This window comes from Lissotriton helveticus, chromosome 11 (genome assembly GCF_964261635.1).
Source record: "Lissotriton helveticus chromosome 11, aLisHel1.1, whole genome shotgun sequence".
NCBI classification, from domain to species: domain Eukaryota; kingdom Metazoa; phylum Chordata; class Amphibia; order Caudata; family Salamandridae; genus Lissotriton; species Lissotriton helveticus.
Window position 1 is genome coordinate 1,050,877,564 of NC_136072.1, and position 17,657 is coordinate 1,050,895,220.

A 17,657-nucleotide genomic window follows, 5' to 3' on the forward strand; every position below is an offset into this window, starting at 1 on the left:
ACATATCTGTGTACATGATACAGCCAATAACACTAGCAGTTTCAAATACCTCCAACACAACACTTCACAATAAACTACCTCATAATCTACAAGGATCTGGCTATAGAGCCCAATCTCTTAGTGCCTGTGTTTGTTGCCTTGATAAGTGACGTACTCTCTGAACTTGTGCCTTTTGTTCTTAGGCTGAGGCCTACCACCTTTAGAACTACATACAGCTGATAAGGAAAGTGTATCAACACATTTATGGAAAGTAGGTCTGTTTGTCCTTTATGCATTACTACACCATTCATCCGATCGGCATGAAACTTTGGGAAGTTGTTGAGTACACTCCCGCAAAAGTTTCTGGCAAAAATAAATAAATACATAAAATAAAAAAATAAAAAAAGTTACAAGTTGTTGAGTACACTCCCACAAAGATTTCTGGCAAAAAAAGGAAATTGTTAAATATCGGCCCCCCGGCCACACAGGGCCCCCATAATCTTTCCAATACTGAATGTTTACAGTTTCTGGTGTGACTCGCTTTTGCAATGACCATCAACAAAGCACAAGGACAATCGCTGCAAGTGTGGACTAGATTTGGAGAATCCGTGCTTCTCACATGGACAACTGTATGTGGCCAGCTCACGCGTCAGAAAACCTTCTGATTTATTTGTGTACGCACCAGACGGAAAAACAAAAAATACCGTGTATCCACAAGCACTCGAATAAATAAACAGAATTAAAACAACACTTTAAAATGTTTTCCATATTAAAATGAAAAAGTTTCAATAAAAATTACACAATGTAAATTAAATGTTATCATAACAAGTTTCCTTAAATTTCCTTTCTTCTGAGATCGCAGCAACGCGCGACGGGTAAGCTAGTACTAAATAAAACAAAGATTGAATAAATGGAAAAATATTTTTTCTTTGTTAACCTATTAAAACGACTTGTTACATGAAGAAGAAAGAGGGGGAAGGCCATAGAGAATGGGTACAGGATCTAGAGTTGGGTATAGGAAAAGAACAATGCAAACTGCTGGCCTGGATACACACACTTGTTTACCACAAACAGGAGGGATGTGCTGGAATGGGAAACTGAAAAGGGACATTGTGAATGGTTCTCTGATTGATAGAAACGTCTCAAAGCCCACAAACTGCATTAGGCACTAGAAAATGTATGCTGGAAAGATGAGAAGAAGCAAAGGTTGAAGAAGACCTGATTTGTAGTACTGTCAATGTCAGGATTTAGGTCAAAAAGCCCAGTAGGAAGGGGTAACAAAGGCTGATGTTCAACCCCAGGCCAACCCAATCCTTGTGTAAACATTCACCCTATAATTGTGTTGTCCCTTGCATACATCTCCTAATCACCTGATTCAGACAGGGAAGAGAGTGGAAACTTTGAAACACTGGTCAGTGACAAGTGGGAAGGCTAGACCTCTTGGAATCACTCTGGACTTCGAGCAAGCTCGTGCTTGTTGTAGTGACATTTCATTGGCTTTTGCTTGTGGCTTTCAAAAATGAAAGCACGCGATTGGCCAAAGGCAGCTTTCTGTCCCACCTTTTCTTAAAATGTTGACGTCTACGTCATCTACCTTGCAGTTACAAGCAGCGGCGCGCAGTGTGCCATCTGTTGAGTATTATATTTCAAAAGTTGTTTTCGGTCTGCTTCGAGCGGCCGCGCTTCCAAAAGCCTCCTGCCCTACCCCTTCCTTCCCTCCCCCAGCTCCTTTGTGCCCCTTCCAGGAGCCGGCTGAGACGGGAGGAGAGACGCTTGTTTTCGTGTTGCAGGTCTCCACACTTTCACTCCCTCTCCCTGCACGAGTTTGATGCAGGTTCCGGCTATTGTGAGATGTTTCGTTTTAAAAACCTTAGAAACCATTCAGAAAAGACACATTTCTACAAGTGTGTTACTCCTTTCTAACAAACATCGTGATATTGTGCATCTACCCTTTCAACGCCTTGTCCTCTCTGAGCCCGCTCCTTCTCTCAGCCCCATGCCCCCTTCACACTCTGTCCTCCCATCTCTCCCTTTCTTTCAGCTTACGCTGCCTCTTACTGCCCCGTTCTCACCTTTCTGACCAGCTTTAGCCTTTAATTTTAACCAACGCCCCCAGGGTGGATGATATCGAAGGAAGGAACGCAGCGCACCAAAAATAAACACATTATGTAAAACGGTACCATATAAAGCTCTTCTAAAAATGTAGCAAACAGAAGGCTTAGGATAGTAAAAAACATTGTGGCAAAGCTGAATGTCATACACGTACGTACTTAGAAACCATTCAGAGTGGACACATTTCTGAAAGTGTGTTACTCCTTTCTAACAACCATTGTGATATTGTGCAAACTGCTTTTCCCTGTTGCATCTTCCCTTCCAACGCCTTCTCCTCTCAGTGCCCGCTCCTTCTCTTGGCCCCATACGCTGCCTCTTACTGCCCCGTTCTCTCCTTTCCGACCCACTTTCTCCTTTAATTTTGACCAACGCCCCCAGGGTGGATGATGTTGAAGGAAGGAACGCTACGCGCCAAAAATAAAGACATTGTGTAAAATGGTACCATTTGAAGGTCTGCAAAAAATGTAGCAAACAAAAGGCGTATGATAGCAAAAAACATTGTAGCAAAGCTGAATGTCATACACATACGTACTTAGACACCATTCAGAATGGACAAACTTCTACAAGTGTGTTACTCCTTCCTACACCCATGGTGGCACCAGGGTACACTTTCCAGGCCGGCATACACTTAACTTTCACCAGCTTAACACAGGCGTAATGTAGGCACTAATTCAGCATTAACACATCACCACATCGACACCACGGCACTATATATCCAGCAATTGCCAACACTGATTATGTCTGCCATGGGTCTGAGACCTATTGTGACAACATTCACAGGATGGCCATATAAGGTAACAAAAATACTTTGAACCCTGAGCCTTACCGGGTCTGTGCAGTGCAGGAAGCGCCATCGGGCTGTGCCGTGAGGTGAACGGCTGTGTCTTAGGCAGAGCGGGAGCGCCGGGAGACTCCCTTGGACTCCAGCCCCCAGCAGCACCAGGGGCGACGCGCCCGTGACGCGTCGGGAGCGCCAGGAGGAGATGAAAAGGAGACGCCGCCGAGAGCCCCGGGGAGCCATACTTTGAACCCTGAGCCTTACCGGGTCTGTGCAGTGCAGGAAGCGCCATCGGGCTGTGCCGTGAGGTGAACGGCTGTGTCTTAGGCAGAGCGGGAGTGCCGGGAGACTCCCTTGGACTCCAGCCCCCAGCAGCACCATGGGCGACGCGCCCGTGACGCGTCGGGAGCGCCAGGAGGTGGTGAAAAGGAGACGCCACCTCTCGCCCTGCGAGTCGTGCGCAGGAGAAGCCCGGGACAAGGGCGGGACAGTCTAAGACAGTCCAAGACTGGCCACGACTGGACTGGAACCGAATTTCTGCAAAATAGCACACTGTCAGTTAATTAGATAACAGATATCCGTGGCTCCAATACTGACTGTCCCTGGGTAAAGTGCGAGCACATCGTTATTGGTAAGGGGCTTCAGCTTAATATATATATCATCTGGTTGTCACCAGCCTTGTATATGTCTAAACAAAAGACCCCCATTGCTCCTGCCAACACCATGGACAACTATTTAGTGCAGGTGGTGGCAAAAATAAATAACGAACGGAGGTCTTCCTTGGGACTTAGCACCTCACCAATATCATCCCAATGGGAGAACTTAGGCATGAATTTGATGGATTTGGACACAACAAATGCTATAGAATCATCTATCCAGCAAATTACCGATAGATCATTGCTAAATGTTTCCACGGTTTCAAATCTAGACACTATTGTTGACATAACAGTGGGGGATAATATAGATGTATTCCAACATGATCTAGAGTTAGTCGAGGATTGTATGTCTCCACCGGCTCCTGTCCCTGCGCCAAGAGCAGCCAGAGGGGACTCTAAGATTCCCCCCAAAAGACAAGGGCTGCGGTCTAGTAGGAAAAGACCAGCAACCCCCCCTAGTAAGAGTGTCATAGTAGGAAAAGTGGGAGAAGAAAATGGCAGTTTAGGTTGGGACGACGCCATTATAAAGAAATTCATGGGTATGTTGGACACTAAACTAAATCGGATAATTAAACCGCTGTTGTCTAAAATTGACCACCTCACTGATAAAGTTAGAAAATTGGAGACCCTTTTAAAAACTACTAATGACAATGTGGGGGAAATACCGAATTTGGTATTAGGTAAAATCGACGAAAAGCAATCTATGGAAAATCTACCAGGGGGAACAGTGGACGTATTAGCTCCCATTCAGTCAACTGGATTAAATCTTGGCATGCAACCAAATAACTCTGTAGCCGTTGGCCCCTCAGTAATCCCAGGGAATATTACAGATTCAGGCCCAAATCTAGAAATAGGTCCTGTGGAACTAATCGTTGAAGCCTCATCTATGATTCTTGTTCTTGCCAACGTGCCACCCCTGAATACAGGCCAGATTGAGCCACCTGAATCCTTGCTAAATAAAGCATTGCAATGGTTGAGCAATAACATGCACATTTCTTCCTGGGGCAAACAAAAGCTGTCAGAGGACTTGGTAACAGCAAGACAAGTGAAGTGGATAGGGAATAAACCTAAGAAATTTGCTGGGGATTGTGTGGTACTGAACTTTAAGGGCCCAGAAGTACTACCGGAAATCCTGCTTAATCTATTCCCTCCCCAACGCAGAACGGCAGAACTAATACCACTCACGCTGGACTTCTTCTATAGTAGAAGAGGACTAGTGGCAAAGCCAAGTGTATTAAGGACCAAGTGGTCAGTTGTGGGTAGTAGAAGGGCTAGGGATGGTCCAATTTGTGACTGGGGGCTGAACCTGAAAAACAGATTCTCTGCCTTATCTAACCTAAACGAATGCGATTGACTCGCAGGGTGTAAACATTTGCCAGCCAAACCACAGAGAATGCAAACCAATGGAATGGCAGATATTATGGCATGCACACAATCCCATAACCAGACAATAGGATATAGGGAACCCCGAGTCTCATATTCTGTAGAGGCAGATAAAGACCCATATGGTAAAAATAGGGAAATGGCAGGGAGTGAGGTAGTATGGGAAGGCGGAAAAATAATAAGTGTTGACCATGTTGAAATTGACGTGGAGATGGGCCAGCCAGGGCCACACCTAGGAGAACCTTCTTTGACCCTCATCTCATGGAATATAGCAGGCATAGCGAACAAGATAGCTACAACAGAATGGGTTGATTTTATTGACCAATATGACATTATCATGCTACAAGAAACTTGGTCACTAAACCCAGTTTTTCGCCAGGGGTACTTAAACTTCTACATACCAGCAATTAGAAATCGCTTAGGACGCCCCTCCGGAGGCCTACTAATTTGGATCCGCCAGTCACTGAATTGCATAATAACGCAAAGATCTTTACCATCTAATGATATCTTAGCACTTAACATTAGAAGGGACAGCGGCCAAGAACTCGCTCTGTTTAATGTTTATGCCAGGGGGGTTGGTGGCGGTAAATCCTCAGATGTAGTAACTATTTTAGAACAGGATGTTGAATTGTTAACACTTCAACCGCACATTATTGTGGGTGGGGATTTCAATTCCACCTTTGAACCCTTGGGTGAAGAGGATAGGATTCTGTCCGAGGAGGAGGACATTAAGTGGGGAATACCTCAGTTGGAGGTGCCTGCCATTAAAAGATGGAGTGCTGTGGCAATTCAGCTAAAGAGTCTCTGCTTAGCAAGTGGACTGAGAGCGGTAAATGGGCGCACGCCCTCTGATCTAAAAGGGAATAATACATTTGACAATGGCCGTGCATCTAGCAGAATTGATTATTTTTTAATAGATGTAAGGGCCTGGAGCAAATTGATAGACATGGCTGTAGAAGTAAGATTGGAAAGGGATCATAATCCCCTGTGCATGACCTTTCACTCTTAACATGAGACCACAAAACATGTCAACAAAAATGAGCGGGTGACGCAAGATGTTGTGTGTTCAAACAACCAGCGCCACTTGAAATGGAGAATGTTGATAGAGGATGTAGTGAAATTAGAGGACCTCAAAAAAGTAGTGACTGAGGAAGTAAATAACATCAAGTCCCATTGTGGGAATCCAAACTTCCAGGACTACATGATGGAGGTTCACAAAAACCTCTTCTGTAAACTTCAAAGCTTCTTCATTAAAACTGTAGATCTAAGCAGAGTTAAAAAAGAACAACCAAGGCAGGGATGGTATGATAAGAGCTGTAGACTGGCACAACATAATTTAAGCACTGAATTGAGAACGGGTAACGCCATAGCTGTTAGGAAGGCGAGAGACAGTTATAGATTGACCCAAAAACAAGCCAGGAAACGTTGGGATGAAGAACGCTGGTGCGAGCTGAAACAGGCTTGCGCAGCCAAGGATTCCAAGTTATTTTGGGCCACAGTAAAATGGGATAGGGGAGGGATAGCTGCACAACCACAAAACCATGTTGCTAAAAATAAATGGACTGAGTTTTTCCAACCACAGTATGCCCGCAACCCAATGCATAGTTATGATCCCCCCCCCTCTAACTGTCTTTTTTAAACACCAAATATTTAACGAAAAAGATGTTAGCATGGCCTTGGACTGTGTAGCGGGGGGAAAAGCACCGGGCATGGATGGAATCCCGGCAGATGTGTTCCTATCTGACCGGAATTCATGGTGCACTTACTTTACATGGTTGGCTAATGCAGTGGCCATTGGAGGGGGTGTGCCCGCCTCATGGAAGGGAGCGGAAATCATCCCTATATTTAAAAAAGGTGACAAAACTCAGGCTAAAAACTATAGACCCATCAGTCTCATTGACACAGCGCAAAAACGTATGGGGCGCTTAGTCCAGAATAAATTGCAACAATGGATTGATGAAAAAAACACACTGTCACCACATCAAGCAGGGTTTCGCCCCTTGACCTGCAGTGTTGACCAAGTTTTCCACTTCATAGCCATCTATTGGAGAAATGTCACACTAAAAAAGGGCACATTGTACGCTGTCTTTGTGGATTTAAAAGCAGCCTTTGACCTGGTCCCAAGAGAAAAACTGTGGCAGACCTTGGCTGATGTAGGCATAAGCCAAGAACTCCTCACCCTGCTTGTGCGCCTCCATGAAAATAACTTTGCTAAAATTAGGTGGGGCAAGCAGGGAGAAGTGACTGAGCCCTTTCCGGTGGAGCGAGGGGTGAGGCAAGGGTGTGTCCTGGCCCCAACACTATTTTCAATTTATATAAATGGTATTGTTGATTATTTGAAGAAATCCCCAAGTGACGCCCCAACCATAGCAGGTTTACATGTCCCCGTCCTAATGTTTGCGGACGATACGCTTTTACTTTCACGTACTCCGAGTGATCTCCAAAAAGTGGTTGATGCCTTGGGTGAATTTTGCGATAGTCGGGGCCTTGAATTGAATACCACCAAGACTAAATTCATGTGCCTTAACCATCAGTCCACGTTTAAAGGTGTGATAACGTACAAGGGCACCCCACTTGAGAAAGTTGATGCTTTTTCCTATTTAGGAATTATTTTGCAGGGAGATATGAAATGGAAATCGTATATCAACACGGTAGTACTAAAGTTTAGCCAGCTTGCAGGCGTAGTCGCCCGCAAACATAGAGCCTCGCTGACAAAACCAATAAACTGTGCCCTTGAAATCTATAATATGAAAGTATTGAGCGCCTGTTTGTATGGTTCCCAACTTTGGGGTTTTTCAAATCTAGGAGATTTGGGGCGGGCAGAAAATAGATTTTTGCGAGGACTTGTAATGGCCCCACAAAGCACACCCACAATCCCATTAAAGTTGGACCTCGGCAGGAATAATGTTGAGGATATATGCCGGCTACGGCCACTGTTGCATTGGAGGCGTTTGATGGTGACCCCAGAGCTAAGTCACTATGCCACAGCTTTGTCAGACGTCGTCAAGTGTGATCGTTTCCATTGTATTGTATGGCTAAAAGAACTGCGGGGCCTACTTGCAAAGTTAAAACTGGAACATTTATGGGGTAACAGGGACATGGCTTGCTTTCCTTTGAAAACAAAATTGAAAGAAATGTATTGGGAGATGGTGTATTCAACAATGTATTGTAAAAGATCTGTACCAAATTTGTCATCTCGCTTTTTGGACATCAAAATGTTCCCATCGTGCGAAGCATACTGGGACATAATTGAACACCGCAAGACAGGAAATTATATTTCCAATTTCGCGTCGGTACACTCCTAGTGAATGCTTTCAAGAAACATTGGTCCCCGTCGTGGGATGAACATTGTTATCATTGTAAAGACCAAATACAGCACATCTCCCATTTATTGTTTTGTTGCCCTTTATATGTAAGCCCACGGCGTAAATGGTTAAAACCAGTCTGCTTAAACATCGGCACTCGCAGTCAATCGATAGCACTTAGAATATTAGAATGTGACTGCTCTACACCATTTGTGATTGCTGTAGCAAAATTTCTTGCTTGGGCCTGGGTAATCCACACCCGTACATTATTGTTAAATGTAACATAATGAAGTATGGTTGCTATGTTTTAAATGCTCGCCCATTGAAACTTTTTTAAACAATTTAAATGAATTAAGCACAAATTTTATTCGTGTAAAGTATTCGACTGTCACTTGTTTAAAATGTTTAATATGTATTTTAAAAAGTATTTTTAACTTTAGTATTTATTGTACAGGGTTAGGATGGATGCTTTTATGACAAATGTCGAATAAAGCTTTAATGATGATGATGATGTAACAAAAATACTTATTATTTTATTATAAATTTTCAACATGCTGCACAGCAGGTAAACTCCTCTACAACATAGCCTAAACACATTGGTGAAGCCAATAGGTCTGCAAAACACTTATAATGTCCCAAATGCTAGACCTAGTGGCTATGCCAATGCTTGTTTCCCTTGTGAGGTATTTGGGTGGTTGATTCCCCCAGAGACAGTCAGGGTTGAAGCTTGACACTCCCCCCCCAAAAACACAACATATTCATAAAAAAGTAAATTTGTCATAAATATTTTGTTCTTAACCTTATGTCAGAACTGCATTTGTCAGAAGCAAGGAGATCAATTGCCTTCCTCCATCTTATCTTTGGACCACGCCCGTACCTTATATAAGTTAGCTGGACCCTGAGCCATGCGAGTTACCTATATCAGCAGTGAACTCTTGTACTGGACCAGCAGTATGGAGTACCTGTTCCCAACTATTCACTGAATGGATAATACATTTGAAGCAAAGTGACTTGTTTGCTCCAGACATACTGCTCAAATCGTTGTACTAACAATGAATAGTTGTATTGTTCTTTGTAAAAGTATCACTAGCTCTGGAACCCACACAATTCATGGTCCTCCTTACATTAGTATCCCATAAGGAACGTCATCCTTTGAAGCTAACCCTCATGATCAACCCTGGTCTTGTGGCATCAATAGTACCAAAAATGGTCTCTACCTAAATGGTACAGTCGGGCAAAGCTATATATTCAAGACCATCCAGAAAATGTGACAATGAACTTTCCCAAATATCAGCTTAATATGAAAGTAAACCAGTGTAAACTGAGCAAACACACAGAGCCCATAACGCAACATAAATCCAGCAGATATGACACAACAGTGACTTCATGCAATTATACAATTGTGTGGTATCCATCTACACTGTCCTGGGAACAGTTTAGAGGATCTTTAGAGCAGAGGCAGATTAACAAAGTAGGTACATTCATAGGGTGCTTATACAACTTTATTCCCATACAAATGAGGTGATGAACATGGAGGCAAAACTCGGATGAGTAGGGGTGGTGAACGGTGGCAGTATTGCAGAGAAAACAAAATCCAAGGCCATGCACTACATGACAGGAGCATTAAAGAATACAATACGAGGGTTAACATCTGTAACTTTGATATTTCTGTCATTAGAGACACTAACTGCCTAGAGAGTGTTGAAGGGTGGATAACTATGCTTTACTGCGATCTATATGGAGGGCAGGATCCCCACCCATCAGCCATGTAGGTGGGACTGGGTAGTGTCCACATAGTCCATGCCTGTGAATCTGTATGATGCTTTGGTTGAGATGACACTCGTGTCCATTGGCCATAAATCGGTCCAACAAGATTGTGGTGCATGGTACAATTATGGTAGAAAATTATCTGTTCCCAAACTGGAAAAGCACTGTTTATCTCATCAAGATGTATCTTCTAGTAACATCAAGAACAGGCCTTAATTTGCTAACTTACCTGTTAGGGAGCTGTGGAAAATAATTTAGACTCAAGTAAATCCATGGCTAAAGTCTCAAGGATTCAAGTTATCAAACAAGTTCATTGAGCGGCACATATCTTGCAGGACTTTCAGTGCTTTCCCATTACCCATTGTAGGTGCAGTTGCTCAACAAACTCAGTTGTCTCTATGTGTTAAGTAGGAGAGGTTAATTGGTTACCTAAAGCTAAACAAAGCTACTAGTTATTTACTATCTTTTGGAAATGACTACCAAATTGGAAGCCCCGGATGGCTCGTTCTTGGAACCCTCAAAAATATTTTATTACCTTACCTGACCAATCGCCTGGGCTGTGACATGTTTTCTTGCAAATACAAGGGCTATTCCTATAATATTAGCATGCCATTTATAATGTAATTCGTTTGGATGCTAAAAGCTAATGAAAAGAGGCTAGCCTCTGGTGATTTCCATTTTTATTGGTTTCAGAGTTTTCTCTGCTGCTGTATTGTATTGTGGAAATAACTGGAGCTGTCCAGTCTGCCACTTGGTTAGACTTCCTTATGCTACATTAAAATGTTCGAGTGTAGGGTTCATAAGATAGATACACCTTTACCACATTCTTCACCATCTTTGGGCAGGATTTGATTTAGTTGTCTAACGTAGAGAAGCACAGATTTTAGGTGGGGTTTAAAGTTAAGATTGGAGTCCTATTTAACTCTAAGGTTTTGTGCTGTGTTTGCTGATGTGGTTGACAAGCCAAGAAGTTCAGGCGGCCTAGGAAGTTTACTTAAGTTTCAAAGTTTCTAACCTGGTCGCATGAGCAGTTCTACTGTCTTAGCCCCACTCAGCATTAACCCAATTAAATTCCTTCTTCGTGTTATATCTTCAAAGTGTGCTCTTGGTCAGAAAAAATCATTATGAAGGCTATTGCCCACTGGTAGAGACTGTGTATAACTGTACCCTTAGCCTGTTGGCCCTGATTATGGAAGAGAAGCCCAATAAATAGCTTAACAAGAGTGGTGACAACAGTGGAGCTTGAGGCACCCAACATTTCACAGCTGCTTTGCAAGACATGAATTAACCAAGCTTAACTTCTGTAATTCCTATCATGAAGGACCTAAACCACTTGATAATTACTTCTGAAACAGCAGATTTGCGGAATGTTAAAGTCTAGTGCATTAAACACTACTGAAAAAATCCACAACAAGCACCGATAATTTGCCTTTGTCCTTAGATTCTAGCAGATTCTGAAGCAGTGATGCAAATATTTTCTTGGTGCCATGATGAAGCCTAAAGCCACTCCAGGAAAGGTTCAAATTGGGAGAAAACTCCCTCTTCCATAATTTTTGAGAACTAAAATAAACTAGGTGTTGGGGCGGTATTTTGGAAGTGCTTTTTGATCAAAGGAAGAAAATGTTAGTTGTTCATTGTGGGATCTTTATTTATAGACTTCAATAAAGATTTCTATGATGCAGAACCAGGACGACAGGTACACAAACATTTCTTACCTTAACAGCAGTTTTGCCAGGATTGGATCTTTTATAGACTCACATGCTTGAAGATGCCACGTCATCAGACTGGGAGCCCTCAAAAGCATCGCTCAATAAAGCCCTTCAATAACACTGAAAACAACCATAGACCACTTACAGTTGATTCACTTTCTTTTATTGCCCAGAGATTGACCAATCAGGCTGAAAGGCAGAGAGCACTACTCTCCTCACAGACGCTTAACCCAGAACGGACATGAACAAAATGAGACAGAGCCTCCCCCCGGACAGTTGACCAACCCACACACCAGTTTGGCTGGCAAACGACATATGGGGTCATTGAAGTCTCCTCTCCAAAATATACCATAATACCTGTTCTTCTATTGTAGGGAGGGTCACCAACTTTCCCTCCAGCTCTATGACCACATCCACACTGCAATTGCTAAACAATAATGTTAGGCCGCCCATGGGTTTCAGCTAATATAGCTGGTAGTAGGGGAAACTGACCTGATCGGTTACTCTTTCCCCAGATAACTGACAGATATTAACATGGCTAATCCACCCTTAGCGCTCTCCGCTTTGGAAGGAATAGAATGTGAGTTGTAAGTTAAATAGCTTTGTAGATGGAAGGGGACTACTGCCCAGGTCTGCTAAAAGCACTGGAGATTAAAATCCTCTATAAACAAAATCTAATCTGGGCTCTGTAATTTAGCTCTAATCCCAGTCACATTCCAGGAGATTAAATTGATCTGGTTAAGGATGAGATGGCCTTTTGAGTGAAATTTGGCTTGAGAGAATGGAGGGGAATGGTAAGAGATTTCTGGGCTCTCATTGAGGGATCCTGTGTCTGAATCCAGATTAGCCACCGTAATTCAGTCAGTATCATTTGATAGATTGACAAATACAGATATTTCTGAGTCATAGATAGTGACTCTGTAGTTATGATTAAGCAAGTTAAACCATAGGAGAAGTGTTTTTAATACTAATATAATAGCTTTGACACGCTTAATGAACATGCATGAAACTTTTGTAAAAAAAAAAGATGTATATATCAAGATTGATGCTTTAAAATTTCATGAAGATTGGTCGAACGGGAGTCCGTTATGAGATTCTCAAAATAATTTTAACTGAGGGCACTGCAACAGGCAATTGAACACTTTACACCAAATGTGGGCAGATATAGTTTTTGATCCAACTAAGGAGAAAAATGTTAACATTTATTGACGTCTGACATATTAGAAAATTGAAAGTAAAATTGAATCTGTCTAAGTCACAATTTATTCTTCTTGATCATTTCATAGCTTACAAAACCCCTCTCCTTGTTTATGAACCTCACTAGGGAAAAATAAAAAAATGTGTTTACCTTTTTTAGTTAGGGTTTCATATCACCCTTGAAATCAGCAATAAAATCACTGATAAAATCTTTAAAATTGTAGACTTTTGAAGGCCGATTCACAAAGATAAACTGAAAGAAAAATCTAACTTCACGTAAATGCCCTTAGTGAATATCAAAAGTTGTAAAGTTAGACTTTCGTCTCAGTTTACCTTTTGAATCGGACCCTTGGTCATTAGCATGTTTGCTGAGAGTGGAAATACAGCTTTGTTATTATATGTATGCGTTCACAGGACTTCTGAATGTTGAAAACAGAACTGTAGTCTTCCACCTACAATTAATGTCCATTAGAATATGCATTGCTAGTTATTGTTATTGCACTATCCTTTGCTATATAGATACACAGACGACACAATAAAGGGCGTAAATTGTAGCATTTCATATCCCATCACCATTCACTTCATTGAGATTATCTAAATGGCAAATAATTGCTTTTTTTAAGTTTCTGCTTCTATAATTATCCATTGTAAAGACATCTGTATGTTGACAGTGGTACCTCAACCTTCCAGCTACAATTTATGCCCAATAGGATATCTATTGGTAGTTAGTTTAATTGCCTATCTTGTGTATATATTCTTTACAAGGTTATCTAACAATAATACATTCTCCTAAGCATTGAATTGAAATCATCAATGATGTTATTTGTTCTGACATTAGAAGTGATTTGACAGGGTGATTGTGTTTTGGAGTCACCCTACCTGCTGAACTTCAGTGTTTTGGGGTTTTGGAGCATGTAATCATAACATCATTTCAATTGAAAAAGTTTAAGGGAATATTAAAGATATATGTATCTGTGCAATATGACTGTTTCCAAAAAGTAATACATTGGCGTTAACAGTGATGGTTGGTAGACTTTGAGTTAGAGATGAACACAGTAAGAGGGAGAACAAGAGAACAATTGTGGTGTATGTATTTAAAGGTCAAGATGAGCCCGGTCCCGAGAAGGGATTTGCAGATTGAATTGTCATGTAAATAGGAATATGGATTTCAAGAAGTCGAGTACATTTGGGAGGCAGTTTGTTGTAGTAACCATTTGGTTTTTTTCCCTTTAGGTACTTTGTAACTGGCGACGAAAAAGGTCAAATCAAATTCTTTGATGATCAGCTTGAAATTGTACACTGGTATGGTAATTTAAACCTGGGGCCAGTCTATTCCATTTCCTTCTCTAAGAGTCTTCCTACTCCTGCAAGTCAGAAAACCAAATATCCCACGGATAGTACTCTCAAGGGCCAGCAGTTCGCTGTCAGGTGAGTTTTGAATTCAACACTGAGTACAGCAGTCACAATCAGCAGAAGTGTAACTTGTGTCCTTCAACTTTCTTAGAGCTGAGCACACCACAGCTTGAAATAGGGGAAGGTAGAGCTCTCATTTGCATAGCAGCATTCATCGTAGTTAGTGATTAGCTGCAAAGTATAAAAACAATTGATTTAAAGACGCAGGAGGCTATTTACAATAACATTTTGATGTACTTAAAGTAGTGATTCTGTAATATTTTTTTATACTCTTATACACTCCTTTGAGAATTATCCCCAAAACATCTAAGATGGGAATATCCGTATACAATGAGTACAACTAGGAACGGCTATGCCCTGTTTGCACTTTTATTGGTAGTGTTGCGGCACGTAGAAGAGCACTTCTGTAATGCCTCTGTTATTCTATGTCCCCCGCTGCTTCACACTATTTTACTTGCTTTTTCAACCCCTCATCCCCCCTTCATCTGTTTACTATGTTCTAGGCAATGAGGTTATAGTAAAAAGACTAACACAAAATATGGAAGGAGTAGGAGGAGTATACTGCAGCCCCATTTGCTTATTGGCCACTGCCATGCGTCCAGTAGCTATGAAGGTCCTGGGGAACTGTGTGTTACGTCAATAAAAACAGTTCATCTCAGACAACAATTTCTTTGATAATAGTCAGTCTTTTTTCAGATCAGGTTGCTGTACTGAGGCAGCAATTCTCCACATTATCAACGCACTCATGCCTTAACATCTTCCTTGATTTCGCTTTGACTTTCAACACCATCAATCATCCCACTATTCTAAACATTCTAGAGGAGAGGATGGGTATCCATAGAATGGTATGTAGTTGGTTCTCATCTTACTTTGTAAGGAGGAATGGTATGTGGTTGGTTCTCATCTTACTTTGTATGGTGTTCCAAAGCCATCAAATTTCACATTCTTGCTTCAACCCATTTCCACTCTTGCAAGGGGTGCGCCAACGCTTGATTGTCTCACCAACCTCCTTGAGCCTGTATATGGAATCTGTAGGCAACTTGCTAATAAACTTCAACATATCCTACCACTTCAATGCAGACGAGTCTCAGCGGTAGCAGAACGTTTCCTCCTCAAAAGACAATTAATTTCTTCCTCTTATCCTGGATAATATACAGTATGGATAAATCTTCACACCTCAGTCTGAACCCATCAAAAACTGATGTTTTACATATTTCTCCTCCCAACTGTTCCCTTTCAGTGTATTCTTGGATAAAAGCACTCAATATCCTGGACTGTCTCCTCACTATCATTGACTGCACAAAATCTCCAGGCCTACAGTTAGGCAGGAATCTCTATCCAAACACCTACAAAATTAGATGTAATTCTTTGAAATCTTCATAGCGGTTTGATTAATTCAACCAAATGGACTCCCCCGCTTACTGTCTCACTTTGTACCATGGACTGCCATAACCTATTCTGTAAATACTAACCAACTTGGACTAAACTCTAACCTATTTTGTAAATATTATGTAACATATACCAAGCATGCAAGTTATCTAATGGTAAGAGCAGAGTAATTTTACATACACTATTTACCTCGCTACTTCACCTTACCAACATTGTATTGTGTAATGCTTGTCTTGCACTCGTCATGACAACCCCTTCTTCATTCTACAGAAGATATTTTCCCACACTTACTGATTCACCACAATCTATGGTTTCACCATTTGATGTAATCAATAATTTGTGACGGGTAGCAAAATGTAATATTATTATGTTATATTAATTTGTATAGCGCACAAATCACCCGAGAGGGTATCCAGGCGCTTGGGCAGGCATGTAGGTTTGTAGACCCCAAGGTGCTTATACGAAGAGCCAGGTCTTCAGCTTCTTGCGGAACTTAGAAGTGACGAGGAGGCTTTGATGTGTTGAGGGAGATTGTTCTATGTTTGGGTGTGATGTAGGAGAATAAGCAACCTCCAGTTTTGCTTTTGTAGATGCGGGGAATGTGTGCAAGTGAGAGTGAGGCAGAACATAGGTGTCTGGTGGGTTGATAAAAATGCAAGCGACTGTTCAGGTATTCTGGTCCTGTGTTGTGCAGGACTTTGTATGTGTGCATGAAAAGTTTGAATTGACTGCGCATTGCGAATGAGAATCAGTGAAGCTTCCCGAGATGCAGTAAGATGTGGGTGTGGTGTGGGAGGTAATGTATGAGTCGTGCAGTGGTGTTCTGGCAGTGGCAGCTCCTTGAGGGAGTGCTGTGGGCGGTGGGGTGGGGGAGGGGCAGGGCGGGGGGTAGTAAACTCTGGTATTCGTCCAAACGGAGTTAAGTAAATAAATAAAACAAATTACATTGCATGGGCTGTATCGCCGATCGGAGATGCAGCGTGCGCAATGTAATTTGTTTTATTTATTTACTTAACTCAGTTTGGCCGTATGCCAGAGCTTACTACCTCCCACCCTGACCCTCCCCCGCCCCGCCTCACCACCCCGCAGCACTCCCTCGAGAAGCCGCCACTGTGTTCTGGATGGTCTGGAATCTGTGTAAGAGTTGTTTGGAGAATCCGGCATAGAGAGTGTTGCGGTAATCCAGCCAGCTGGTGATGAATGCTCGCGTGTTGGTACGTCTGGTGCTCTGAGGCAACCATTTCATTATTTTTCGCAGCATGTGTAGGATGTGGAAGCAGGAGGTGCACACAGCATTAACTTAAGCCATCATGTTGAGCTTGTCGTCTAGGATGATCCCTGGATTTCTTGTGGGGTCTGTGGGTATGGATGTTGGGCCTCGCTTAGACGGCCACGAGGTGGAGTCCCATGGGGAGGTCTTGTTGCCGAAGACCAGTATTTATGTCTTGTTTTAGCTGAGCTGCAACCAGTTGGTTCACATCCAGTCTGCTACTATGGTCATGCAGTTGGTGAAGATGGTTCTGGCGGTGGTTGTTTTGGTCCATCAGGCAGAGGATGAGTTGGGTGTCATCAGAGTAGGCGACAACGGTGATGTCTTGTAATCGGATAATGTTGGTGAGCGGTGTCATGTATATGTTGAAAAGGGTGTGGCTGAGAGACGATTCCTGTGGGACTCTGCATATCAATTTCCTGGTCACAGATTTGAAGGGTGGCAGCCTGACCCTTTGGGTTCTTCCCATGAGAAAGGAACAGATCCATTTGAGAGCTGATCCTTGTATGCCAATCTCTTGATGTCTTCCGATGAGGGTGTTATGGGAGACAGTGTCGTAGGCCGCAGAGAGGTTGAGCAGGATGAGAACCGCTGTTTCTCCTCAGTCCAGGATGATTCTAATGTCATCGGTGGCCTCGATGAGTGCTGTTTCGGTGCTGTAGTTTTTTCTGAATCCTGATTGAGTGTTATCTAGAAAAT

At 42.4% G+C, this 17,657-nt stretch overlaps 1 protein-coding gene across 1 annotated transcript in view; it reads left to right on the forward strand.

Moving 5' to 3' along the window:
• CFAP251 (cilia and flagella associated protein 251) overlaps positions 1–17,657 on the forward strand; it is a 591,575-nt gene that overhangs the window by 271,953 nt on the left and 301,965 nt on the right. Inside the window, exon 11 of the mRNA XM_078667546.1 lies at positions 14,120–14,314. Coding sequence (XP_078523672.1) covers positions 14,120–14,314 — 195 coding nt within the window. The remainder of the gene's footprint in view (positions 1–14,119; positions 14,315–17,657) is intronic.